This window comes from Zeus faber, assembly GCF_960531495.2.
Source record: "Zeus faber genome assembly, chromosome: 2".
NCBI lineage: Eukaryota > Metazoa > Chordata > Actinopteri > Zeiformes > Zeidae > Zeus > Zeus faber.
Window position 1 is genome coordinate 40303714 of NC_137189.1, and position 27075 is coordinate 40330788.

The window sequence follows — 27075 nt, forward strand, 5'->3', positions numbered from 1 at the left end:
GCAGCACAATGGCCACTGTATAGGGCACCCCGAAACCTGACATTTTATTTGCCCCCCTGGAAAGCAGACAACAGTCTGTGTTTGACATAAGGATATGAGGGCTGTGTGTGTGTGTGTGTGTGTGTGTGTGTGTGTGTGTGTGTGTGTGTGTGTGTGTGTGTGTGTGTGTGTGTGTGTGTGTATGTATGTCTGTCTGTATGGTGAGGAATTTAGGCAATGTGTATGATCGCAAAAGGTTTTACTACTTCCTGACTCTTGACCCTCTTTGGACCCTATTGGCCTTTCCTGTTAAAAAATAAATCCACACTAAAACAGAATATACGTTGTTCTTGTGATAATTGACAGTCTCCTCATGAGCCAACAACCGCTACGACTAAGACTCTACCGCTAAGTTCTAACAATCAAACACAGTGTATTCTGATTCAGGGCTTCCAAGCAAACATTCCAATGAAAAATGTGTTTTGAGATATTTAAATAACCGTGTACATCAGCCCTTGGGGGGAACACAAGCCATTTCTCCATGGGACTGAATGTGATTTACGCTCCCAGAAGTGTAGTCTAATCGTGCTGTTTCTCTTTCCAACAGAATGTTATTTTCTGAATGAAGTCCATGGCGTGGCAAGGAGGAGCCTGGATTATTTTTTACTATGACCATAAAGGATCAACCAAAAGAGCCCAGGCACACCCCGTTAAACTTGTTGCAAACAGGCTATTTGGCTGAGAATTGCTCGGCTACTCAAAGGTTAGGTTCCCTATTTTTCAACCCAGGCTTTATTACAATGTTAGTTCCTATTATTGTTCATACCGCAACCTCACTCAACGCTTTACTATTGGAAAGAGTTACCACATAAATGCAGTCCGTCGTCAGAAAAGTTTAAGGCCACAGCTTTCAAAAACTGTCTGACTTCTAACTCATTCGGCTTCATGGGTTCACCAAAAGGCATTAAAGTGAAATCCACAAGATCGCCTGTGCTGGGTGGATTACTCTGCAAGTTCCAGAATCCCATTCTAAACTGCAACTTTTTTTTGTTGCCAATATCTGAGGGTGCTCTTCTTTTTTTTGTGAATGTTCATCCATACCTGACCAATCGAAGCAGCACGTGGAGCACATGCCTTTTCTTAAAAAATACTATCTTTAAAAAAGTACCAAATATTGGATTTTTTTTTCTTAAAAAAAAAATATAAACACATAAATATATTTCAATTAATAAATACAAATAAATAAATTAATTAAAATATTTGATTTTTTTTTTTTATCAAAATAATCTCATTACATATTTTCACTTCGTATTTAAGTGAAATACGTGATACGACATAAGTCGTACTTAACTTCATTTTTAACTTGTGTGCATTTCACTTTGGTAACTGCCCTTCGAAAAGCTCTCACCAAACTGACCCATCTGTAACCGAATACCTAACCATAACCATTTCTGGCATCATAACTAGACTTAACTACTTCTTATTACTTCTTCGACCACTTGGCATAAAGTTAAAGGTGGTTACATTCAGTTATGATATGCTCCCTCTTTCAACCCCCCAATTGGTGTATTATTGATGGGAAAGGCAGACCCCTCTACCAACAATGGAAAACATCATACAGAGCAAAACACAAATACATTGAAGGGCTGTTTCTTAAAAAGTCATATAGATTTGGCAATGAATTTGCAATGTGGTATTGTCAGCTGTAAAATATATCATTTCAGGTAGCGTAAGTGGCATTAGTAATGTAATAGTAGGGTTGGTTTTCTGGCGAGTGGATCACTCCTATAAATAAGGCGCCGGGCGGAAATGGACAACTTTTGAGCGGTTGGTATAACGATTTGTTGAACGTGATCGAATCAGAAAATCTGAAAGCAGAAAAGGAAATGCCTAACTAAATATTAAGATAAGCGGAGGAAATGTATTCAATAACTACGACGATTTATGCTCCAATTCCAAAACTATTTTTACACGTTGACATATCAATGATGAACTCGTCATTTTCCAAGCAGATTTTAATGCATCGACTTATCAGCAATGAAGAACTTTTTTGAATATACATGATGTTGGTTTTTGTTTTGCTGAATAATTCTCCCTACGCTGGATATATATATATATATATATATATATAAAGTACAGTATTCTCTGATCTTAACACCTTGATCTATTTTGAAGCCTGTTACAAAATGTACAAGATCGACTTTATAACACTCGACGTGTTTCGGAACACGCTCCGAGCCCGTTCCCCTCGCGTAGAGCTCCACGGGCGGCTTGGGACTCCTTCTCTTCCTCGGCTGCGTGTGGCGTTTGAACTGGCGCAAACCATTAGAGCTGCGAAACGAGGTGGGGGGGGGAGGGGGCGCGACACCAGTCAGCGGGGGACGCGGAGGAGACAACACCTTTGCCGGTCAGACGAGGTAGGCGCATCGACTTGTAATCGATTGTATTTTGGGATGGGGGGCGCGTCGGCAGAGATGCACAGTTTGGCGGAGCGCGGGTTGAGGGGCAAACACCCTCGATTTATTTATAGAGGTCTGCGTGTTTGGTGGCCACGCCTCTCTCACGACATACGCGCTACTCTAACGGAAACCTTTGTGGCAATGATGGCGTCCTGCCTCGCAATCGCCGGCCGTCGCAGAGTCCCTGGGCTTGCGTGTGTGGTGTAGCTCTACGGCGCTGCCTCGACGGCCATCCCTGCGTGGAGAGGCTGCTCCGCCGTGGACGAGTCGGCGCCCGCACCACGTGACCGTGGCGCCGTCGCGGTGCGCAGGAGCGGATGAAAGGTTCGATTCTTGTTTTCCGATTCGGCGCTCGACGAGTCGCTCGGTAAAACGTTAAAAAAGAAAGGGGGGGAAAAAAAAAAAAAAGAGCCGTTCGTTTCTTTCCGAGCGTTCGTTCGTTGGGTCGAGCTGGTATTAACACGGGGGGGGTTCGGTGAGTGATGGGAGGGTGAAGCCCCGCGCTCTCAAAATGATTTATTTGGATGGGAGGCTGTTGGTTTTTCCACTCTTGTTTTTGCGGTCACTCGTTGCGCCCAGTGAGTCGACCCCCTTCGCTCATCCGGTCACCGGATCAAGACCCGAGGAACTTGTTGCTGGGCGGTTGCCCAGAGCGTGCGTGGGGTCGCGGCGTAGCTTCTGGTTCGCCAAACTGAGATGTCGACTCGGTGATCACCTGTGTGTGTGTGTGGGGCCTGCCCTGAGTCCTGAACAAAACAAACGCAAAACGATTTTGCTGGAGTCGCTCCAGTCATTTAAAAGTTCGCGCGGAACGAATCGTTCCGCAACTGTAGCAGTAGATTGTGCAAGCAGCAAGAATAAATAGAAACACAATGAGTCCACTCTGTGTTTTCTTTTTGGTTGTTGTTTGTCCTGAAGTTGAATAAAGTGTCTTAAAATAAATATAGAGCCGCTGAGGCGCTTATACCTGAAAATCCTCCTCATCCTGTCCAAAAAAGGATATGAATGCAAACAAATATTATGTACAGAAAATCTCCATGAGACAGTTACAGTCCTGTGTGTAGCTGCAGTTATGCTGCATACAATTGCAATTGTACGGTGTATTTTTGTCATTTTTGTGCGGTAAAGCCCAGAATGCAATGAATACATCCTCACACAAGTGTTAAGTATTGAAAAATGTCTCGCAACTGCTCCGGCAAGAATAGAGGAAGCTCTAACATTCTGTTCTGGAAGTAGATGTGACCGCCCCCCATCTGCACCAACAACACTCCCAAAACGATGCAGCACTTTGAACGCACCGCCTCGTAGTCTGAGATCCGTTTGACGTGGTTCAAGACAAAGCCAGTCCCAAAATGATGAGATAGGGGAAACCGGTCTCCAAAAACAAGTCGACTGTCTCTGGCGTCGCCACGGCTGATGGGCTGCAGTGTGATATTGCAAAACATGCAACGTCACACTGCAGGCAATGTTTGTGTGTGTGTGTGTGTGTGTGTGTGTGTGTGTGTGTGTGTGTGTGTGTGTGTGTGTGTGTGTGTGTAAGTTCTGAAAAGGGATAACATAATTGTGTCCTTGTCTTCAATGGACATGTGATTCTGGCACTTAGACATTGTTCATTTAGAAAATAGACCTTGAGGGGGCTGTCCTGCCCAGATAACAGACACACTCCCACGCATTCCCGAGAACTGCATCACAGATAAGTGTGCAACCCAACTGTCAATTATGACAGTACAAGCCGAGTGAGTTCTACAGCCCCAACAGCTGAAATTTGAGCTTCATTCTTTCTCCTTGACTGGTTTGATTTGCTGTCTTTGTGCGTGTGTGTGTGTGTGTGTGTGTGCGCGCGTGCGTGTGTGTTTATTGCCTTGTCATGTCATACCGTCTCTCGCTTCCTTCAAGTCGTATGTCCTTTTCATCCATGGGTGTATTTTTGTGCCTGCCCAAACTAGACATGGCCAACGTGAGGGCTCCGGACCAGGGTGTCATGCTGCTGAATGGATCCCAGCTAAGCAAGCCTTCAGCGGGGAAGGAGGACCAGGGGGTGGGCCTGCAGGCTCGAGGTCAGTGGGCCAGCAAGGCAGAGTTCCTCCTGGCTGTCGCCGGACAGATCATTGGCTTGGGCAACGTCTGGAGGTTTCCTTACCTCTGCTACAAGAACGGGGGAGGTAAGGCTTAAAGCGGACCTATTACGCTCCCTTTCACCAAGTTAATAAAGGGTCTCTGAATTACCCAAAATGTGCTTTTGAAGTTCTTTTGTGAAAATACCACTCATCTTATGCATTTGAGCAATCCTAACATGCGTCCATTCCACCCTGTCTGAAAACGGGTGTTTCAGTGACGGGGCAACCCTCCCGAGGTCCCTAGTTCTCTGAGCCAATGGTGTTTAGCAATGCCTTCCAGATTCTGTTGTATTTACTCAGTAACTTTTACTGATTTCACTTTATCAGTCCACCACACAAACAAAATGTAAGCCCACAGTCTCCTGTTTTTCTTTTTTTCGGAGTTTACACACATATCCTCTCATTTGCTACTGTTGATTTAGCTCAAATGACATCCATTCCCCTGTGAGCTTCCATTTGTTAGATTTTGGTAAAGAAGCATTATTGTATGTGTGTGTGTGTGTGTGTGTGTGTGTGCGTGTGTGCGTGTGTGCGTGTGTGCGTGCGTGCGTGTGTGCGTGCGTGCGTGCGTGCGTGCGTGCGTGCGTGCGTGCGTGCGTGCGTGTTTTCAGGTGTGTTCTTCGTGCCCTACCTGTTGTTCCTGGTGCTCTGCGGGATTCCCCTGTTCTTGCTGGAGACCTCACTGGGACAGTTCTCCAGCTTGGGGGGCGTAAGTGCTTGGAGAGCCATTTGTCCTCTGTTTGGAGGTAAGACACCTCCAACTCCCCTCTTTATTCGACTTTTATTGCCGCTTTACTGGTTAAACGGTCTGTTCTAATACAATGCTGTTATAGTCACTACGGCCACTCAAGCTGCTTTGCAAATAAAAGGATAGTCCAGTTTTGGGGAGAATTTGCGCAGAAGCTAGGCTAGTTGATTTCCCCTGCCGCCTTGCATTTAGCTAGCGCAGTTAAAATGGCCGTCAATACTCTATCTCAAATTTCCCCCAAAATTGGATTATCCCTTTTATGACTCATTCATGTACCTCCATACACATATCATACATGCCAACAACAAAAGGCAGCCATGCAAGGCACCATCCAGCTAGTCAAGTGCAGTGACACTTACCACGACGATAGGCACACTATGGAGTCGTACGGCTTGATAAATAATATACTGGATACAGCATGATAAATTATTGTAATTGTTGAATGCTTGATTTGATGTGGCCCTGTGTGTAAACCTCATATAAAGTGTTCTACGGCATAATGCATGATACCTTGCTAATCCTGGCCTTGAGGCATGCAGCAGTGCTGAAAGAACATTTTTTGATGCCTGTGGCTGTGACGGGCCCGTAACCAATACCTTACCTGAATTACAACACTGTGAAGCAACAAGCAGCGACCCAAACTGGTTGTCGTTGTATTCCTCAAACAGTCTCTAAACCCAAAAATGCTAAGTGTAACTAAAAATCAACGGTGGCAGGACAGTCTCAAAACCTTTAAAACAAATAAAAGGGTGCTCGTTAAAGTAATAAGAAGAGATCCATGGAATTATGTATTGATTTCACCCCCGGGAAATATAACTACATACACATGCAAATCAACTCTGTTTACATGTTCCCACATCTAAGCACACATTTGCAAATCTCCTGTTTACACATTTCCAAATCGAAATTGGTCCAAATATGGCATGGTTGGTTGTGTCACGGTTGACCAGTGGAGCAGCGGGGTCAACGCACTTCATATTGAGGGCACGTATTGAGTGTTCATCGGTCTCTCCACAATGGTATGTCTCTCTGTGTCTCTAGGTCTGGGTTACGCCAGCCAGGTGATGATCCTGCATGCCTGTGTCTACTACATCGTCATCCTGGCCTGGGCGTTGTTCTACCTGGTGTACAGCTTCCAAACAACGCTGCCCTGGGCGCACTGCAACAACACGTGGAACACCGGTCAGTAAACCGCCCGGGGCAAGAAGAAGAAGAACTGAGAGCCAGTTACAGAGAACGAGTGAACTGAATGTGTGGGTTTAAGAGCAGAGTGGACCCAGCCAGGTCCTCGGTTGAAGCACAGTCTGCCGATCAAACTTCACTGAGACTGTACAAAAGACTATTTTCTAGCAATAGTCACCTCGGTTGTTGGGGGCGGTCTGGCAACGACTCTGGGAAGTGAATACAACAAATGCAAATTTTGCAGATGATTCTCATGTTTAAACTTCACGTTTTGAGTCAAACACTTTTTTTTTTTTTTAGTGGACAAAACAACCACTACAAGAAACCAGGAGGGAATGAGGGGTTAGCCTGCAGGGCTAGTTCTGTCAGACAACTCAACGGCGCCACATGCTTCCACACCCTTACGGGCCGGCCTATTCAAGCAGCCGATCCCTTTTTCTCTTCCTGCTTTGCTTGCGTTGCTTCCCTTCCTCCACCTCCCCTGCATGCACTTGACGGGCTGTACTCGTCTATCCAATGTGGGGGTTTCCAGCTCTCGCTCCAATACTTCTGGCTTATTAAGTATGTTTGCTGTACACCTCCATCGGTAGTGATGAGTAGTATAGCTCAGACGCCCAAACTCAAACTATGCTATATAAATAAATATAATTTCGAATTTAATCTAAGAGTGGTCTGTCAGAAATTCTTTTAGGTCTCGGCATGTGATAGGTATTAGCTAACAAGGCGTGGGCAAAAATATTTGCACCGTTGCACATTTAAAAAAACAACCACAAAACAAAACCATACAAATGTCTCCCTTAAATAAGTTGAGGTTGACAAAAGTAATTGGTCTCCGCAATTCTTTATTTCACTGATAATAGTACAGAAACTTTGTTTTTGATTCAGAACATATCCCTTTAAAAGATAAAATAAACAGAAATGTTGCTGACAAAATGATTGACACCCTAGATGTAACATTTGGAGAAAAAAACTGCTGTTAAGTACTTCCTGTAGACTTTAATTAGATTCCTACTCCTCTCTACTGGCAGTTTGGCCCACTCTTCTTTTGCAAACTGCTCTAGTTCTCTCAGATTTGAAGCGCGCCTTCTTCCAACTGCTGTTTTCAGATCTCTCCACGGGTGTCCAATGGGATTTTGATCTGGACTCATTGCTGGCCATTTTAGAACAGTCCAGCTCTTGGTTTTCTCGAGGACCCACAACCTTCGACAGAGACACAGCTGTGTGACACTGGGTGGAAAGTTGCGCTCCAAAACACCTTGGTAACCTCCCGATTTTGTGATGCCACGCACAGATTCGAGGCACCCAGTACCAAAGGCAGCAAAGCAACCCCATAACATCAGTGAACCTCCTCCATGTTTTGACTGTTGGGACAATTTTTGTTTCTTTGAAGGCGTTTTTGCGATTTACCCAAAGGCTCTAATTTGGTCTCATCTGTCCACAGGACATTCTCCCAGAAGGATTATTGATTGTTCAGGTGTGTTTTGGCAAACGCCATCCGCGTTTTTTTGTGTCTCTCTCTGGGCAGTGTGGTCCTCCTGGGTCTCCTACCACAGAACCCCCCCCTTTCATTGAGTTGGCGACGGGTGGTGCAAGTTGAAACGGTTGTACCTTGTGTCTGAAGGTCAGCTTGAATCTGTTTTGCAGTTGTCCGAGGTCAACTCCTCTTCCAGGGAGGTTGGCTACAGTGCCATGGGCCTTGATCCTCTTGAAAACATTGCGCACGGTGGACACGGGAACACCAACGTCTCTGGAGATGGACTTTTAGTCTTCAGATTGTCCTTGGCTACAATCTTCTGTCCGTCCACCTCAGACAATTTTCTGCTTGTTTTTCTTTTCTCCGTGTTTAGTGTGGTACACGCAGTGACACAAAGCAGCACAGTGAGTACTCTGCTCCATTTCATCTTGTATAAGTGATTATTAGATTGCAGGAGTTCACGGTGAATCACCTGCTTGAAATCCAATTATTTCTTGCAACTTCTAAAAAGGTGCCAATAATATGGTCCAGGCCATTTTTGGTTCAGTATTTTTTTCAGCTTTTTTATTTTTTTCCTCTGCACACCAAATAAATACATATTTGGATACCCAAAGATGTTGTGTTGGTTGGGGGAAAATGCAAGGGTGCCAATATTTAAGTTATTGCCACTTTTTGATGTACAGGAACTTAATGAGGAAGCATTTAGGCTAGGAACCTTCTGGAATGGGAACCTTAGCAGTCCCTACAAGAAGTCTTGGTTGCTTTCTGTTACAGGAAAACAAACTGTATTAAAGATATTTATTCTGCAGAATAAAAAGAAAGATTCAGTGCTGCTCCAAAGCAGTGTTCTGACCAGTCTGCCCCTACTACTGACGAAGAGGGCTTCATACCGATGAAAGGTTGCCCCCTCAGTTGCCGCCTCAGTCATCAATTGATCGAATCAAATCAATGATGAGAGCTCATACAATGGTTTAACAGTCAAACTCAGGTCACATGTACCATCTAACTATGCCATCAACCAAACACACAATGCTCTGTCAAGTTACCCTCATCTCCACGCAAGGTTGAGTGAAGGAGGAATGTGATCTGGTATTTTCAATACGACAATAGGCATTGTTTGGATGACAGTCTCTTCATATAAACTTAAAGAAAGTCATTAAAACCCAGAGGCAATGTGTTTTTAAAAGCTTCATAACATACAAAAGGCTATTGTCCGATATAAAACATGTAAAACATCATTCAAAGAACCAGGGAGAGCATGCAAATCATATGACGCCAAACGTGCGGCCGGTTCGAAGCTCATCTCTGCAACGCTCTGGTTGCATCGGTTGCTGTTTTCCCAACTTCTTGGCTCTCTGTATTATTCCTTTTCGGTTGTGGAGCTCGCCGATTCTCGCATAGCTTGCGTTTGACCAATTGCGTTGTTCCGTACTACGAAATGGTTTCCGTTCCCCGGAACGGTACCACATTGGGGGTGCTACTAAGGACTATCCAAGTGGAACCAATTTCAGAAACCAGGGTTCTTCTGTGGAGAAAGTTCCTAGGTACCGGGAACCAAGTTCAAGGTTCCTAAAATGGTCCCTGCAATTGAAGATGGTCTTATAGCGCGGTTCAAGTTTAAATTGTGTTGTAATCCAAATAGTCAACGCTTATTGTACTAGTGGACTATTTTGGGGCATCCAGAATAATGGTGTTATTTTGATAATGTTGTTCAGACTTTTTGAACTAAATATGTTTTTTTGGAGACATAAGATAACGCTTTAACACACTATTAATCCCTGGGCCGAAATGCAGGCGGCAAAAGCAGTGCAGTCGAGAAAGAGAAATTGAAACGAGACACAAACACAAAGTTAGCGTGAAGTGGCGCATGTTCTATAACCTGGAGAGGACTTCATCTCAAATGTAAGATTTGTTTAGATTGGTGCTTATGGCTATTTCAATAATAAAAAAATGAATATCATGTCAGTTCTTTATTTAATAGTTGACATGGCATGACTTGTGTGTGTTATCAGTGGTCACAGTCATTTGTCAGAAAAACACAACACCAGGCCATGCACTGTTTTCTGTGTGTATATTGTGTCAACTAGTGTGTGTGTGTGTGTGTGTGTGTGTGTGTGTGTGTGTGCGTGTGTGCACGTTTGTGTGTGTGTGTGTGTGTGTTGTCCAATTGCAGAAGCGTGCATCCTGTTTGACCGCCAAAACCTCACAGCCAACGGGACCGGACTGCCAGAGAATGCTACCTCTCCTGTAATAGAGTTTTGGGAGTGAGTGTAACTCTCTTGCCAGGCTTGTTCTGGTGTTTTGTTTTGGTATTTTTTATCTTTATGCTGGGTGCTCCTGTTTTTTTTTAGTTTTTTTTTGAAAATTGGCTTTTTGTCCAAAAATAGTTCCGAATGTTGCTCGAGTGAAAACAACACATATCTTATACTCACCCTTATTCTTGTACTTTTTCTCCTCGATAACAGCGTTTGAGATGCCAGAAAGTGTTATTTCCTCAATTTTCACAGGAGCTAGGCGAGTGGATCCCCTCCGCAGCCATGCATTGAGCTAACACAGATAGCAAGCAGCCTGTCAGTGTCTTGGCGCTGGACACGCAGGGGGCCAAACTGGTTTTGACCTTCTGGTCTGAATCTGGATAAGAAAGCAAATTTGTGTGTGTGTGTGTGTGTGTGTGTGTGTGTGTGTGTGTGTGTGTGTGTGTGTGTGTGTGTGTGTGTGTGTGCGTGTGCGTGTGCGTTCAGGCGCGAGGTGCTCAATCTGTCGGACAATTTGGACAAGCTCGGCCCCGTCAGCTGGAGACTGGTTCTGTGTCTGGCCGCGGTCTGGCTCGTGTGCTACTTCTGCATCTGGAAGGGAGTCAAGTCCACCGGCAAGGTGAGAGCGGGACATTTGACCTGTGAGCTACTTTAAAAATACGGGGCAGTATAACATTTATTTGCTCGTAACGTCTGACTTCTTCCCGGCGCGCCGTCAGAACAACAATTGAACAGGAAGTGCACATGACAAACACCTACCGTGCCTCTTGCTTTTGCAGTGTCGATAAAGTTTATTGCGGGTTGAACTGTCACCAGCTAGGATTGTTTTTCAACTGGGCTTTTTCCTGAATAAATGGAAGATCCGAGCGAAAATCTCAAAAGCTCATTTAGCTTAGTTAGCTTAGTTGAGGTCTCGTTGGAACCGGGACGTCACAGACATTTTGTGGTTCAAGTTTCAGCCATTTAGATCCACATACCAAGCAGGAATTACTGGGAAACAAAAATGTTATTTCTAAAACATCCGGTCGGGTGGTAGAGAGGGATGGGTTTGTGGAGTCAGACGCTTTTGTGACGCCATCTAAAAATGGATTTATAAATTATAAATCGAATCTATAAATGATTGTATAAATCATTATATGAATATATATATTGTATGAATATGTATATATTTTATAAATTACATACTGCACATATTGTCTGTGTACCATTTAAAAAACAAAAAACAAAAAAAAAAAGCCCTTGGACCGACTTTACCATAAAACACCCCCCCTCCCCCCCCCTACCCCCACCCCCACCCCCACGCTTTGTAGGTGGTGTACCTGACGGCCACCTTCCCCTACCTCATGCTCCTCGTGCTGCTGGTCCGCGGTGCCACGCTGCCAGGGGCCTCAGAGGGCATCATCTACTACCTTAAACCCAACCACACCCGCCTGGCCGACCCGCAGGTACTCAGCCTCTTAAAGCCATGTCTGATCTCACGCAAAGAAGCACCTATGTGCAACCAATAAATATACATGTTAAGCAAACCACACACACACACACACACACACACACACACACACACACACACACACACACACACACACACACACACACACACAAAGACAGAATCATTGGATACAGGTTGGAGGTCTTCAGGGGTCCAAAAGGTTTTACCTGACCCCAAAACGTTGCCCAACTGTCACCAACTGTTACCCCAACCCAAGACACACATGTCCAACGCAAATCGTCCTCAGAGCAACAAGACCCGACCCCGATCCTGAACGGGCCCAACTGGGACCCGATTCCAAAAGGACCTTAACAGCCTGATGGAGAGAGAGTTGGTGAAGCACTCGACATCTGTTTGTTTCGAGCCCTCGTCGGGGTTATTATGTCGCTGGAGTAGCATTTCTGAACGGGCGCGGCTCGATGAAAGAATTTGAAATGTGACATATTATTTCGTAAAAGCTGTCGTAGCACGCAAATACAGCACGGTAACGGAACCCGGGCCACTTACACTACTCACAAAAAGTTAGGGATATTTGGCTTTCGGGTGAAATTTATGGAAAATGTAAAAAGTTCACGCTACAGTGATATTATATCATGAGAATAGGGCTTTTAAGTAGAAGCATGCAATGGTGATTTCCTCATCTCAAACAATTTATTGAAACAAAAGCCAACAACAGTTGTGGGTTTACCACAACAAAAAATGTCAATGTCTCAATAACTTGTCATGATGCCTTGAGCATCAATTACAGATTGACAACGACGTCTCACGCTGTTCACAAGTCGACTTATTGTCTGCTGAGGCCTGGCCCCCCACTCTTCTTGAAGGGCGGCCCTCAGGTCATTGAGTTTCTGGGGTACAGAGTTACGAGCCTCTACACGGCGACTCAGCTGATCCCATAGGTTTTCTATGGGATTCAGGTCTGGAGAAAGTGCAGGCCACTCCATTTGAGGTGCCCCAGTCTCCAGCAGCCGTTCCCTAATGATGCCACCTCCATGAGCTGGAGCATTGTCGTCCATGAAGATGAAATGAGGCCTGTGTTGTTCACGCAGGGGCACAATGACTCTTCTCTGACTCTTCCAGTCTCTGTATCTCTGTCGCAAGCTGCTGATGACACTCTGTGACACTCTAAGCTCAGTGGCCACTTCCCTCTGAGAACATCCTGTTTGAAACCTCGCTATGGCGAGGTGCTGTTGATCAGTTGTTAGGTGTCGTCTTGGTCTCATGATGTCAAAATGTGAACAGCATGATGAAGAGGACTGTTTAAATACCGATTCTAATTGAACCAGGAAATGTATTGGTCGATTCATGGATCAAACACCTGTTGTGAATTTTGCCGTTCAGCTCCTTGTTAGAGAACAACAAGTTGTGCAAAAAGTACTGAAATATTGAACAGTTGGACATGTGCATTCAAAAGTTTAGAGAAGGTCAAATTAAGTTCACCTGTAAACGTTATGTGCATTTTAGGTTCATCCTGAAATTTCACCCGAAAGCCGAATATCCCTAACTTTTTATGAGTAGTGTATTTAAAAATTAACCTGCCGAGTAAATGTTTTCAGCACCGTGATGAGTCCATGGATAGATGGATAAATCGACCCGGTGGTTTTCACACTCAGCGGTTCATGAGTGTCGGCCGACAAACAGACTAGTTCCCCAAGTGGCGTGTTACAACGCATTATGTCATAATGGCGCATTGTGATTACTTGCCAAAATGTAATAAATTTGACCTTTATTATGTAATACCACGTTACGGGTTTTATAATAACTTGCCGCATTTTGTTATAAACGCCTTAAACGCAATACATAGTAAGCGTTTGTGTACTCTAACATAATGTACTGGTTTTTGCCAATCAAGTACTCAAGTGTGACACTTGATGTCAATGAAGGCATCAGTTTTGGTGTGTCATCGCATTGCTTATGAAAATATGACGTACTTTATGACAACTAAAGTTCTGACGCCCACAATACGTAATAACCACCTCGTTATGTAATTGGTTCATGTAAAGTGTGGCAAAATGTATTACTTATTGTGCGTTAGCAATGTGTGTCACATGTGTCACGCTATTACAATGTAACAACATAATTATTATTATGTTGTTACGTTGTTACACGAGTAGTTCCATGCTTTCCGTTTATTTGCGTTTTTGTGGATTACCCTCTCCCGCTCTGTCCGCCGCGGATCGGATGGCGCCGAAATTGTATTGTTCCTATTTGTTTTAACATTCCTGGAGTGCCGGATGGGTGGGGTGCCGCCACATCAGCAGAATATCAGGAATGCCGTCCATCATAAAAAGCTTGTTTGGCGATTGTTTAACGGTTGTTTAGCCGCGTACGTGGGCTAAGATGGCAGATTCCACTCACAGCCGGTGTTTGATTCGGACGAGCAAGTCTTGGCCAGGTGCTCACGTGAAGTCACATTTGTCTTCAGCGCCATCATCTTGAGCAATATTAAGTTAACCTTTGACCCCTGTGTCAGGAGGAGTAGACAGTGAAAGTCTGCCCTTTAGTTCATGAGATGACAAGTGAACTGAGATTTACAGTATATATATATATATATATATATATATATATATATATATATATATATGGTATGTATTTACTGTATATACACAAAACATCCTGTTTGCTGTTGCACCCTGCTGGAAGCGATACTGAAGGAGTTCCTTCTTTTTCTTTCTCTCATCCCTCCATCTTTCATTCCATCTGTCTCCCCCCCCACACTTTCCTCTCTCTCCGTAGGTATGGATGGACGCCGGCACCCAGATATTCTTTTCGTACGGAATCGGTCTCGGGAGTCTCACGGCCTTGGGCAGCTACAACAAGTACAACAACGACTGTTATAAGTGAGACGCCTAAACACACACACACACACACACACACACACACACACACACACACACACACACACACACACACACACACACACACACACACACACACACACACCTATTTGTCCAGGGAACCACCAACCTGCCCACGGCGCACGTCAAACGGTCCGTACTTTTTGGGGGTGGATGAAAGCTCCCACCCGCCTGATGGATTCCATAAGGAATGGCTGGAATGGAGAGAGAAAACACACGGACTGAGCCCCACCTTAAAGAAAAGCCCCCGATGCCATGTTTCCCACACTCTAGAACCTTCTCCCATCTGTCGTTCTCTCTCTGTCTTTCTCTCTCTCTCTCTCTCTCTCTCCATTCACACACACGTGCGCACACCAGGACTGTCCTGCACATCAAGGCCTTACCTGCTTTTTTTCTCTATTCAAGTGGTTTTAAATGTTTTATTTTTATTATATTCGAATGCTTGAATGCTCTTTATTTGCATTTCATTGTGATTCTTAATTTATTTTACACAGTATTTGATCTGAGTTCTTTAATTTTTGCGAAGCACCTCTGCTTTGGTAATAAAGAAAGTTATTATTATTATTGTTAATTATTATTGTTAAATATTATTATTATTATTATTATTAATATTAATTGTAATCATAGTAATTTGTGTTTATATGGCCCTTATCAAGACAGAGGTTACAACAGAGGTTGCAAAATTAAATAATAACGTGTTGAATCACAGCCTGGTTTCCAACGTTCCAAAGTTATGTTCCCTCTACGACTCTTTTATTACCTACAGAGTAAATAGAACATCATACAGAAAACAGTTGCGTGTTATGTGAAGGGATTTAGTTTGATTTTTTTGAGGCTTACCTGTGTTCACATCTACTGAACTGTATTTTGGGCAGAGCCAGAACGAATCCAGTCTTTTTGGGCATTCTCGGCTTCATGCGATTTTAACGTTTTTGGACCAATAACTCTGAGACTAAAATTTGACATTAAGCACAGATATTGAGAATCGGCCTACATTTCCATCCAGAATAAAGGAATCCGAATACTATAATAATAATAATAATAATAATAATAATAAAAATATAATAAAGTCTTAATAGTAAATGATCGTGCGTGTGTGTGTGTGTGTGTGTGTGTGTGTGTGCATGTGCGTGTGTGCACGTGTAGGGACTGCTTCCTCCTGTGTCTGCTGAACAGCGGCACCAGCTTCCTGGCGGGCTTCGCCATCTTCTCCGTGCTGGGGTTCATGGCCCAGGAGCAGGGCATCGACATATCGGAGGTGGCCCAGTCAGGTAAGGCGGGGCACGGGGGGATAGACAACCCACAGCACTAGCTCACAAAACATGAGACAACCTTTAAATCCAATAAGTACATTATTTAAAATCTATGGCATGCGTTGACAGACATAACAGTCATTTGGAGCAGGCTCTTCTTAATTAGTTGTCCTCCCACATGAGGTGCTTTGGCTGAAAAAGTAAAAAAAAAAAAAAAATGGCCGATGTGCTACGTTATGACAAGTTAGTGAATGTTGGTTGTCAAGCTGAGGCCTCTTCCGTCACGGTGTGTTTTGTCTCGTTCAGTAGGAAGTAGCGACTGTTCTTTCACGAGTAAACGCCGCTCACTTTAGGGAAAAAACTCAGACAACTTTCGATTTTCCCGCTAAGTTTGGGATTTGTTCAGCGACGTGCAGGTTCAATATCGGTCATCCACGACTTTGCTCGAGTCCAGTTCCAGAACTATTCAGAGAATTTCTCTGTCGCAATGTAGCTGAATGTTATTCTCCCTTGTAAGTCGCTTTGGATAAAAGCGTCTGCTAAATGACTAAATGTAAATGTAATTTCCTCTTCATTCTCAGTCTATTGTTGGGTGTGGTACCTGGTCAGGAGCAGAGTTTCCGTAAGAAAAAATTGCTGTCGGTCCACGTGTCGTGGAAGATTTCTATGTCCCGAACGAATGGGGGGGATGCCGGGCAAATATTATCTGTGTTTATTAAGCTTAAAAACCATTGATAAGCAGGCTATATAGAGAATGACATGATGAAGGCATGTAGATGTATCATATTTTTTATTGAATATTCAAAATAAAAAGAACTCCCATCAGCTAACGCCATTTTAAAAATAAATTAATAAAAATTAGGAATATTACGATTTGAAATCAAATGATTTCCGTTTGTGAACAGTCAGTAACAAGTGCGGCCGCTTTGATTAACATTTCGCTCAAATACCATTTGGATCAAATCAAAATAAATATGACAAGTAGTTCTTATTAAATAATAAAGTTTGTGGTGTTGTCTGTCGTCGTCGTGGCGTCCCCTCGACATATTTTAACGCAATGGATTTTTACCGTCTGCTTTTTCTGTTTCTCCTCCGAGTTCTGGACGCTGCCGTCCACGGGGGAGGGTCAGCTTCAGATCGTCCAAACTGATTGGCTTTCCGTTACAAGTCGCCCAACGCGGAAATGAACAGATCTGCGGAATTTTTTATCGAAACGACCGAGTCTGTTTTATTTTGACGTCGAGGAAAAAAAATATGCCGGTAATTATCCTTTAAAATGAATCAAAATTAGGCTTAGAGGGAAATATTTCCACCGGACATTATGACCGGAGAAATTTAAATATGTCTTCAATGTACTTCAACCGATTTCCCCCGTCAAAAGACGGTAATTCCCGGATAACGGAAACGCTGGTCAGGAGTATATCCCAGGCTGCCTTTGAAATCAGCTGAATGAAGGAACCGTAGAAGGCAGCCTGTTACGCTGAGATTGGTGTGAACTGGAGGACGTGAGTTGAGCGAGGTACGGGAAGTGAATGAGGAAGCGTTCAGGCGAGCAACTGTTTTGAGACGTCGTCCTGATACACGCTGGTCGCTGTGTTGCGGGTTCCGGCTCAACGCTCGCATTCATAAAAACAAAAGTGGAGAGGGGAAGCAAGTACTATCAACAATTGAGCTGTTTATCTGTACTTACAAATGGTGGCGGGCTTGGCGATTGTCTCGTACCTCGCCTTTGACCAAGTGGCGTTCAGTGCAACAAACTCCGCCCCAAAGGTTCGCGTTCCTCTGAAAAGTAAGCTCCCACCTCACTGGCGGGGACTTTTTACATTGTTACATTTTAAAGGTCACTACTTACACTCATTTTCAACAATTTTTAATGTAGGTCTCTGAGGTCCCCAAAACATGTCTTTGAAGTTTTCTGCTGAAAATACCACTCAGAGTATTTAAAAAACATGGGGGGCGGGGGGGGGCGGTGTTATTCTAATGAGCCTCCACTTGACGTAGGAGGGGGGGAGGCAAATCTGAACGGCTTGTTGAAACCCATGCTTTCTGACCCCTGACTGGGTTGTCTTATATCACAGTGTGTGTCAGTGGGGCCATTAGAGACCCAAATGTATGTGCACAAGAGTTTTTCATAAAATGAACATTGAAGAGTGTGTGTGTGTGTGTGTGTGTGTGTGTGTGTGTGTGTGTGTGTGTGTGTGTGTGTGTGTGTGTGTGTGTGTGTGTGTGTGTGTGTGTGTGTGTTCAAGTTCAAGAGAGTATTTGTCACATACAGTACATATTCATATGGTCATAGATACAGTGTATGCAGTGAAATATCATGTGTGTGTGACTATACTTGTGAGGACCAGAAAGACTCCCAAAAGACAATTTCTTTGTTTTAGAAGTGCACCAGGAACATTGGTCCTCACTTTTACTCGGACCTCACTGTGTGTGTGTGTGTGTGTGTGTGTGTGTGTGTGTGTGTGTGTGTGTGTGTGTGTGTGTGTGTGTGTGTGTGTGTGTGTGTGTGTGTGTGTGTGTGTGTGTGTGTGTGTGTGTGTGTGTGTGTGTGTGTGTGTGTGTGTGTGTGTGCGTGCGTGTGTGTCTCAGGGCCCGGCCTGGCCTTCATAGCCTACCCCAGAGCTGTGTCCATGATGCCTCTGCCACAACTCTGGGCAGTCTGCTTCTTCCTCATGATCATCATGCTGGGTCTGGACACTCAGGTGAGACACCCGACACACGCGCAGTCACTAAATGTTACGCACATTCCGATGTTTCCCTCTGTCTCTCTCACACCCGCACCCATTGAAGCTGTGACCTTGACCTTGAATGGCATTGATACATGAGGTGAGTAATCGCTTAATGTCTTCCACACGAAACACCGTCGTGGGGAGCCTGTCGTTGTCGACGCTTTGAGAGGAAGAATTCCGAAAGATGACGTCAAGCGATAACCAGATTGGCCTCTGACGTCCGCCCTAGCGTGCAAATCAAAAACTCTCAAGTTCATGACACGCACACACACACACACACACACGCACGCACGCACGCACGCACGCACGCACGCACAGTAGGCTCTCATGGTGGATGACCTTGCAGTGATGGTGTACACTGCTGAAATTCGAAATGGTGTTGTCGAAATTAGAAAATTGTCGGGGAACACAATTAACTTTCAATATCCACGTAGTTCAAAGCTGCAGCTGGAGGAATTAACAATGTGTAAGTAGATATTCTATACAAATTGTTTTACTATATGTGTATATCATCTGGTAAAATTCCCTGTAATTATTGTCCTTGTTGTTGACATACACACTACTCGGGCTGGGTGATATCGGCAAAATCAAACATTGCAATATTTTTTGACAAATACCTCGCTGTCCACAAATTGGGCGAGAATTTCAGTCACTGTTCACCCAAAAATCTGTCTTCGATTTTGTCACAATTTCTATTTTCTTTCAATCTTAAGTTCATTTCTCTGGTTCACTTTTTATTTCAGTTAAGTTATTGGAAGGGATAGGATTAGGATTGGATATAGGATTGGGTATATTATTATTTTTGTGAGGCCTCTTTCATTTTACCTTTTATTTTTATTGTTTTTTTTTCCCATTCTTTATAGATTATCCATTTATCCATCTATCCATGTATCCTTATGTATCTCACATATCGTACAGCCAGGTTCCTTCCAATACAATTATGCATTTTATTCCACTTGTCTCTTCACACACACACACACACACACACACACACACACACACACACACACACACACACACACACGTACGTACGTACGTACATACGAGCCCCTGACGACCTTTCACCTCTCCTGTCACCCAGTTCGTCAGCCTGGAGGCCCTGATGACGTCGCTGACCGACCTGTACCCGCAGCTGCTCCGGAGAGGGCGACGGCGAGAGCTGCTGCTGCTGCTCGTCTGCCTGGTGTGCTTCCTGATGGGCCTCTTCATGGTCACGCCGGTATGTCTGTCTGTCTGTCTGTCTGTCTGTCTTTGTGTGTGTGTGTGTGTGTGTGTGTGTGTGTGTGTGTGTGTGTGTGTGTGTGTGTGTGTGTGTGTGTGTGTGTGTGTGTGTGTGTGTGTGTGTGTGTCCAGATTCACTTGACTTCATCCACGTTCTTCTACTCCACACTAAAGTCCAGACTGCCGTCCCTCTCAGCGTAGTAAATGTGAGAATAATCCTTTTTTTTTTTTCCCCAAAAAATTCTCAATATGACCATTTCTTGTGCTGTACGGTATAATAATAATTATTTTTCCATTTTAATGTCATGTTATTAAATGCTTTGGCAGCAACTGACCTGTTGCCAGTTCAATTTAATTTGAATGTACACCACACGGCCAAAAGTATGTGGACGCCCAAACACCACACCCGTATGTGTTTGTTGAACCTTTAATTTCAAACCCATGGTCGTAAACGTGGAGTCGGTGCCCTCTTTGCCGCTGTAATAGGCTCCTCTTCCGGTTAGGCTCTCCACCGGATTTTGGAACACGGCTGCAGGGATTTGCTCCCGCTCGCCGTTCCAATTCAACCTAAAAGGTTGTTGAGTGGGGCTCACGGCTCCGCAGGCCGGTCCGCGCCTTCCACACCAGAGTCGATATCCACCCAAGAGGGCCCTGCCCAAATTTCCCAACTCTCCAGAATGTCATTCTGTGCTGTAGCGTGAGGATTTCCCCCTCACCGGAATGAAGGGGCCGAGCCCAAACCGTGAAAGACGGCCGACGCTCGGCATGGCTCGTGGGGACGTTGGGCTTGTGTGCAGCTGCTCGGCCGTAGAAGCCCAGGTCACGAAGCTCAGGTCACGAAGCTCGACGACCAACAGATTTTTTTGGGGGTTTTTTTGGGCCGACGTTGCTTCCAGAGGCCGTTTGGAGCTTGCTAGTGAGCGTCGCGCCCCGGTCCGTGATTTTCCGTCTCTCAAATTCAAAGCGCTTTATCGGCGTGAAGTCGCTGACCAATACTGCAGAGAAACAGTGGAGTAACGATGTTTGATTAATTCAAATAAGCAGTAGCTTGGAGCGAACAAAAGATGAATTAAATAAAACAATGCAGATTGCAAATTCAGGTCGCGCGCATCTCTCTCTCTCTCTCTTTCTAGGTCGGCCTGTATGTGTTCCAGATCTACGACCATTACTCGTGCAGTGGAGCCAGTCTGCTTCTCCTCTCCATCTTCGAGTCGGTGGCCATCGGCTGGGTCTACGGTAGCGATCCCACCCCCTCCCCTCCCCTCCCCTCCCCTCTCTTCTAGTCTTCTATCTCCTCCTCTCCTCCCTCTAATCTCCTCTCCTCCTCCATCCGAGCCCGTTCTCTCATCTTCTCGCCGGGACACAATGGAGTCTCCTCTGCCGTCTCGGATGGATTCCACCGCTCGTTAATCTTTGAAGTTGTGTGTGTGTGTGTGTGTGTGTGTGTGTGTGTGTGTGTGTGTGTGTGTGTGTGTGTGTGTGTGTGTGTGTGTGTGTGTGTGTGTGTGTGTGTGTGTGCGTGCGTGCGTGCGTGCGTGCGTGCGTGCGTGCGTGCGTGCGTGTGTGTGTGTAGCTGGTTGTGCATATACATCCGTGTGCATATATAATAGAACATGCACACACACGCTCCCCTCCTGCTGCATTCCAGTGGGAGCTGCAGACGGTACATTAACGTGGCTGTGGCTGCGGCTGCCTTCCGTTGTGGTGCTGCAGTCCACGCTGGCTTCAAGCCAGGACATTGTCTGGTTCCCCCAAATTCCTAAATCACCCCCGGAGGCCCCCGTCGCCCCTCAGTCTTAAGCCGGTCGGCCCCCCGGGGACTCCCTACCCCCTCCCTACCCCGCCCCGGCCGCCTGGTTTGAAATCACCGGACCTGCGCTGTAATTGTATTTACTTTTAATTTTCCCAAGGGCCAGCGCCCGCATACTGCAAACATGTCTTTTGCTGAAAATACCGCTCAGAAGACGCATTCGAGCCATTCTAACATGCCTCTTTATCCCTCTTGTTCCAAAACGGGGTTTGAGTGGGAGGAGCCTCCCTCCCCAGGCCCCGAGGTCTGTGAGCCGTGCTTACAGGCGCCTCTGGCGTTTGAGCTCGGCTTCCGGCTTTTGTTGTATTTACACCGTGACGTTCAACTATTTCACCTTATCAGGCCGCCAAAATCAGTTTCTAAAGAAATTTGAGGCGAGACATAAGTAATCCAGTTGCTGAATCTTCACTCATATTATGTCTACAAGGCCTCATTTAAAAGTTTGTTCCAACTTTTGTTGCCGTTCTCTAAGCTTGTGGGAGACACAGACACTGCACCGCAGTGGAATCAGAGCTTGATTTCGGTAGAATCAGAGCTTCAAAACAAGGTGTGACTTGTGCAGGTCAAGCAAATATTTTTAAAGCTATGACTTGTTAGGGTTCATATTATGATCATCCAACATTGTAACATTATATATCTATGACAGAAAATAAGGAAAAGTATGGTTAATAAAAAAATAAATAAAAACGAAGCTTAACAGTCCAAAACAAAATAATGACCAGTACAAATAAAATTGAAATTGTTAAAAATATATAATGCCGGAAAATACAAAAAATATATAAAACAGAAATAGTCAGATATACAAAATGCAATACTATGCACAGGATAAATTATTTTTATGGGTATATAGGGTATAAATTATAAATATGAATAACTTCTATGTACTAAGTAGATTATTACAGGATGTACAGTCTAATACCATTGTCATTGCACATATATTATTTATTATTGCATATAATATTTGCTGTGTTATAATATAACACATAATACATATGATGTGTTATTGCATATATGAAGTATATATATTTGTAGTATATTTATTCAATTAATTTGGCTAGAAGCTATTGCTGCCATGGATATACATGCGTGTGGTGCGCGCGTCTTTCACCTTCATCACAACCTTCTCACCAGCGGCACCAGAGCCATTTGGATCACTTATGTCCATTTTTCTCTGTTGAACAGGATATTTCTTCATTCAACAAGGAAGCTCAAAGAAATGCAAAGGTTCTTCAAAACCTATGTAAAAATTCCTGGCTGTGTTCCGTGATTTGAACCCCTCTCTACTTTGCTAGTGCTACTGCTACCCGCCCCCCGAATTTGCAATAACATTACCAGTTTATTACTTATCTTAACTGCCATGGAGGTAATTAACTCCATTCGATTGGTTTGCTGTAATGGTCTGAGCAGGTATAATGTGGTTTCTGCTTCCGCTCCAGTTCATTTGGAGGCGTTCGCCTGTACTATACCTTCTCTGTGCTTTTCATGGCCACAGGTCCCGAGAGATTTACCGCCAACATCCGGGCAATGATCGGCTACAGCCCCCTGCCCGTCTTCAAGGTGTGCTGGAAGTACCTGACCCCGGCTGTGTGCACTGTGAGTGACCCTTCACCCTCGACCCCGCCTGACACCGCTTGACTCTTTGGTTGGTGACTGGTTGCGCAGGTTGGGATAAGCCAAAACAAATCATTTGACTGACTCACTCAGGATTTGACCTCCTCCTCCTCAGTCCTTCAAATCTTAAAAAAAAAAAAATGTTATTTTTTTATATATATTATTATTATTATTTTTTTTTTTTTATTGTTATTATTATTGTTATTTTTTAATGGATTTGTTTATTTATCTATTTATTTATTTATTTTTTAGTCCTTCAGATCTGAATCCCTCCTCAGCGTAATTCCTTTCGTGGATCCCTTTGCGTGGTCCTTAGTTTGGTGGGGATCTTTTTTCCTCTTGCCGGCAAAGGCGGACCCTGCCACCAACCAACCAAATTAATATACAAAGTTAAGAATAAAAAAAATAAATAAAGTAAATAAAGAATAAAAAGTTAGTCTCGCTATGTTCATTGTTTAAAAATGTTCAATCCGATATCATGACGTTGTGAAGTCGATACCGGTACTTAAACAACTTCCCTTCCTTTTGTGACACTGTATACTGAGTCTATATTCATATGTTGATTTCAAATAATGACATCTCTGCCTAGCTGTTGGAAAGATAACTTTGAAAACCTAACATTTACATAAAAATGACATTTACTTTTGCTGTTTACCCCTCCAATTTGGATGCCCAGCCCTCGCCAGCAAACTTGACTGACTGGTTGTTGGGGTTTTGTGGCCATGTGGTGTTTTAGGCGCAGCGCACCTTGTTCTCCTTCTACTCCTCGTAGACACACTCCGGACCCCGCGGTGTTTTTTTTTTCCGGCAGCTCACCCTCCCGTTCCTCTTCCCCCCCGCAGGCCACCTTCATCTTCTCCCTGGTGCGCTGGGCGCCCCTCAGCCTGGTCAAAGGCCTGGTGGCTCCGGCCTGGGCCACCGCGCTGGGCTGGATGCTCACGTTGTCCTCCGTCTCCCTGCTCCCCATCTGGGCCTTGTACGCCTTGGCCACCACGCCGGGAACCCTGCACCAGGTCAGAGCGGAATAAATCCAGTCCCTAAATAAAGTTACGCGTTGCGCCGAGGTGCCGAGCGTGGAAAAGCATCGGCGATGACATTTGATGACGTAATTGAATACCTAAATGATGACTCAAGTTACGTGTTTCCTTTTATTTGGAGCCTGTGTCCTTTGCACTGTAAACAAGCAAAGCCTGCTGCTCTGAAGTTATGTCACGGTGGGAATTACTCACCTCAATTGGCCGCGTTCAATTCTAGAAATATTTTTGCTTTCAAGTGGCAAGCTGAAAGGCCGACCCTGCCAACGCTGGAAGCAGCATATAGAGGAGCCCATGCGAAACGCAATCACATTGAATGGCGGTTTCTTGCCAGCTAAATAAAATATCAAATATGGGATTTTTTTAATCCTATAATCCCACAGAATCCCACTTTATAGGTGCACTGTGTAAGATTCTTGAGTGTTAGCGCCCTAGCTGTTTACACGGTGAGTAAACAACCTGAAATTGCAATAAGGTAGATAGATACTTTATTCATCCCCAGGGGGGAAAATTGCAATTGTCTCAGCACCTCAAATAAAAACAGTAGGCAAAATAATAATAATAAAACAATACTATAAAAATCAAAAAAAGAAGAAACGACATATGCAATAATTGTTACCTGTACACAATAAGATATGGCAATATACACAAATATAACCGCCCCCCCAAAAAAAGAACAGAAAAACAATAAAAAATGAAATGTAAAAATGTCAAAATACATAAAACAAATAAATATAATAAAATAAAAAGCACTGGAATGCAAGTGTGAAAGAACAACTCATCAAACAAAATGATAATTCAAGTGAATAATGATAAAGATGCATTCTAATTGCAGTCTCAACTCCCCGTGTAAACAACAAGACCAGAGAAGACTTAACGCACAATTTACACAGCGCAACTTTAATCTCACGACTTGACATCAACAGAGGAAAACTCACGGAGCCAAATGAGTCAAGCAGGCGTCTTGGTAAAGTGCCTGTGTAAACAAGTGTCATTTCCTAGGTTTCCACTGGGAGTATAGGCTTTCCACCCCGGCTGCGGTCGGGGTAACGTGTGTTTGTTATCATGTTGTTGACTCTTAACGCGGTGACTCTACAGCGTCTCCGTCGCCTGTGCTGCCCCGCCCTGGACCCCTCGCCCGCCTGGAAATCAGCCCTGCCGCTGGACGGCGTGGCCAAGGAACCCTTCACCGCCATTAACGGACAGTAGCTTCCAACAGAAGGAAAAAGGGAAGGAGGAAAAAACAAAACAAAAAAAAAAAAACTTTCAAAACAAATCAGTCGGAACGGGTTTTTAAAAAGTTGTGCCGCACGTGGCTCACGGCCTGCTTTAGGATTAACGCTCTTAAGCAGGGATTGTACATTGCTACTGAGCTTTATTTCAATTTTCTTGATCATTTTTGGACGTGTGCCTGTAGCTATCATCAAGTGTATCCTGTCGAATATGAATATTTGCGACATTACCCTGGTGATATTTTAACGAAGTGTTCAAATATTTGCCCTTGCCTTTGCCCTTAGTTTTACGTGGATTTTGCACTGAGCGGACACTCCAGTCGGTCGCCGTCTTTGAGCGTGGATCTACGAAATAACGCCCTCTTTTGGTTATCGCCTTCATTTTGTTTGAAACAAACGGAACCAACAAAAATGTCTTTCACGCCGAGTTGCCTCTAAGATTTACACAGGTGACGCATCTCTGTAAGTCCATCACAGCCGAGTCCTTTGGTGACTCGGGTTTTATCTAAATCTCTATGCATCCGTGACAGATTTTATAAATAGATTTTCACAATGGTGTGTGTGTGTGTGTGTGTGTGTGTGTGTGTGTGTGTGTGTGTGTGTGTGTGTGCGTGTGTGTGTGTGTGTGCGTGTGCGTGTGCATGTGTGCGCACGCCTACGGCTGTGGAATTGTCTATCATCTGTCTTTGAGATATTGTCATTGAATGTCACATCTGCTGCCTTTTAACCAACCCACCATCAATACACAAATGGCTTTTCCTCGCGTTGGAGCTGGGATAGCTGCCTGGACCGGAACGCTCCAACACACCCAAGCCCGGTTCGCCTGCTGGGCCGTCTGAAGCAGGGGTGTCACGATTCCGATTTCGAAATCGAAAAAATCGTTCGATTTTGAACTTCAGAATCGCAGATCAGGTTCACGATGCTCCCCGTGTCTTTGCGGTTAATATCACCGGCACGGTCGACATATTGGGGCGGTCGAGATCGGCCGGTAAACAAAGTACAGTGTGCGTTCGGGGCCCTCGGCGGAGTCCGCTGCGGCTCCCGGCTCCGAACCGACTTGGGGTTTGGGAGCCCCGCCGCGCCGCATCCCTCAACGCACACTGCAGCCTCCCACCTCCCACCTGGCACTAGGGCTGCAGGAACGAAATTCGAGTGGAATTTGAATATTACAAAAAAATAAAAATAAAAAGTTCAATCTAAGTTCATCCAGTTTGTTGCACAGTGAACACACATTACAGAGAGATATTCCCGGTAACGGTGCAAAGTCCGTGTCGGCGGAGACGCACGACGCACCGGCGCGTCTCTCCCCCCCTCCGGTGTTTCGCTGTGTACAAGGTAGAGTGCACTTTTGACCAGAATGTGCAGTAATTCCAAATATGTGACGATGAAAGTGGGAAATAAACCCGACCATCACCGATGGGATGTCCTCTAGTGCAGAGGTTCCCAAAGACCGGCTCACGGACCGTGCCGGGCCACGGGGTATTTGCCACCAGACCGTTTTTTTCAGGAGCGATCTGCCGTCTGCTCCACAGCAAGCAGCAGCAGGAAACGGAGTAAATTAAATAAATCCAGAGTTTTTATTTGCTTTATTTGAAAAAAGGATCGCTCTGAAAGGAGCTGC

At 44.6% G+C, this 27075-nt stretch overlaps 1 protein-coding gene across 1 annotated transcript; it reads left to right on the top strand.

The window, feature by feature from the left end:
- Nucleotides 1–2667: 2667 nt before the first annotated feature.
- LOC307247791 (sodium- and chloride-dependent GABA transporter 2-like) lies at nt 2668–25431 on the top strand (the record flags this gene model as incomplete). The annotated part of the gene is made up of 15 exons (XM_080023912.1): nt 2668–2762; nt 4385–4600; nt 5167–5301; nt 6345–6485; nt 10133–10223; nt 10701–10833; nt 11525–11659; nt 14440–14543; nt 15708–15832; nt 18407–18519; nt 19628–19765; nt 20901–21003; nt 23070–23170; nt 24031–24201; nt 25321–25431. The coding sequence occupies exons 1-15, from the start codon at nt 2756–2758 to the stop codon at nt 25429–25431; spliced, it is 1824 nt and encodes a 607-aa protein (XP_079880038.1). The 5' UTR covers nt 2668–2755.
- Nucleotides 25432–27075: the final 1644 nt, after the last annotated feature.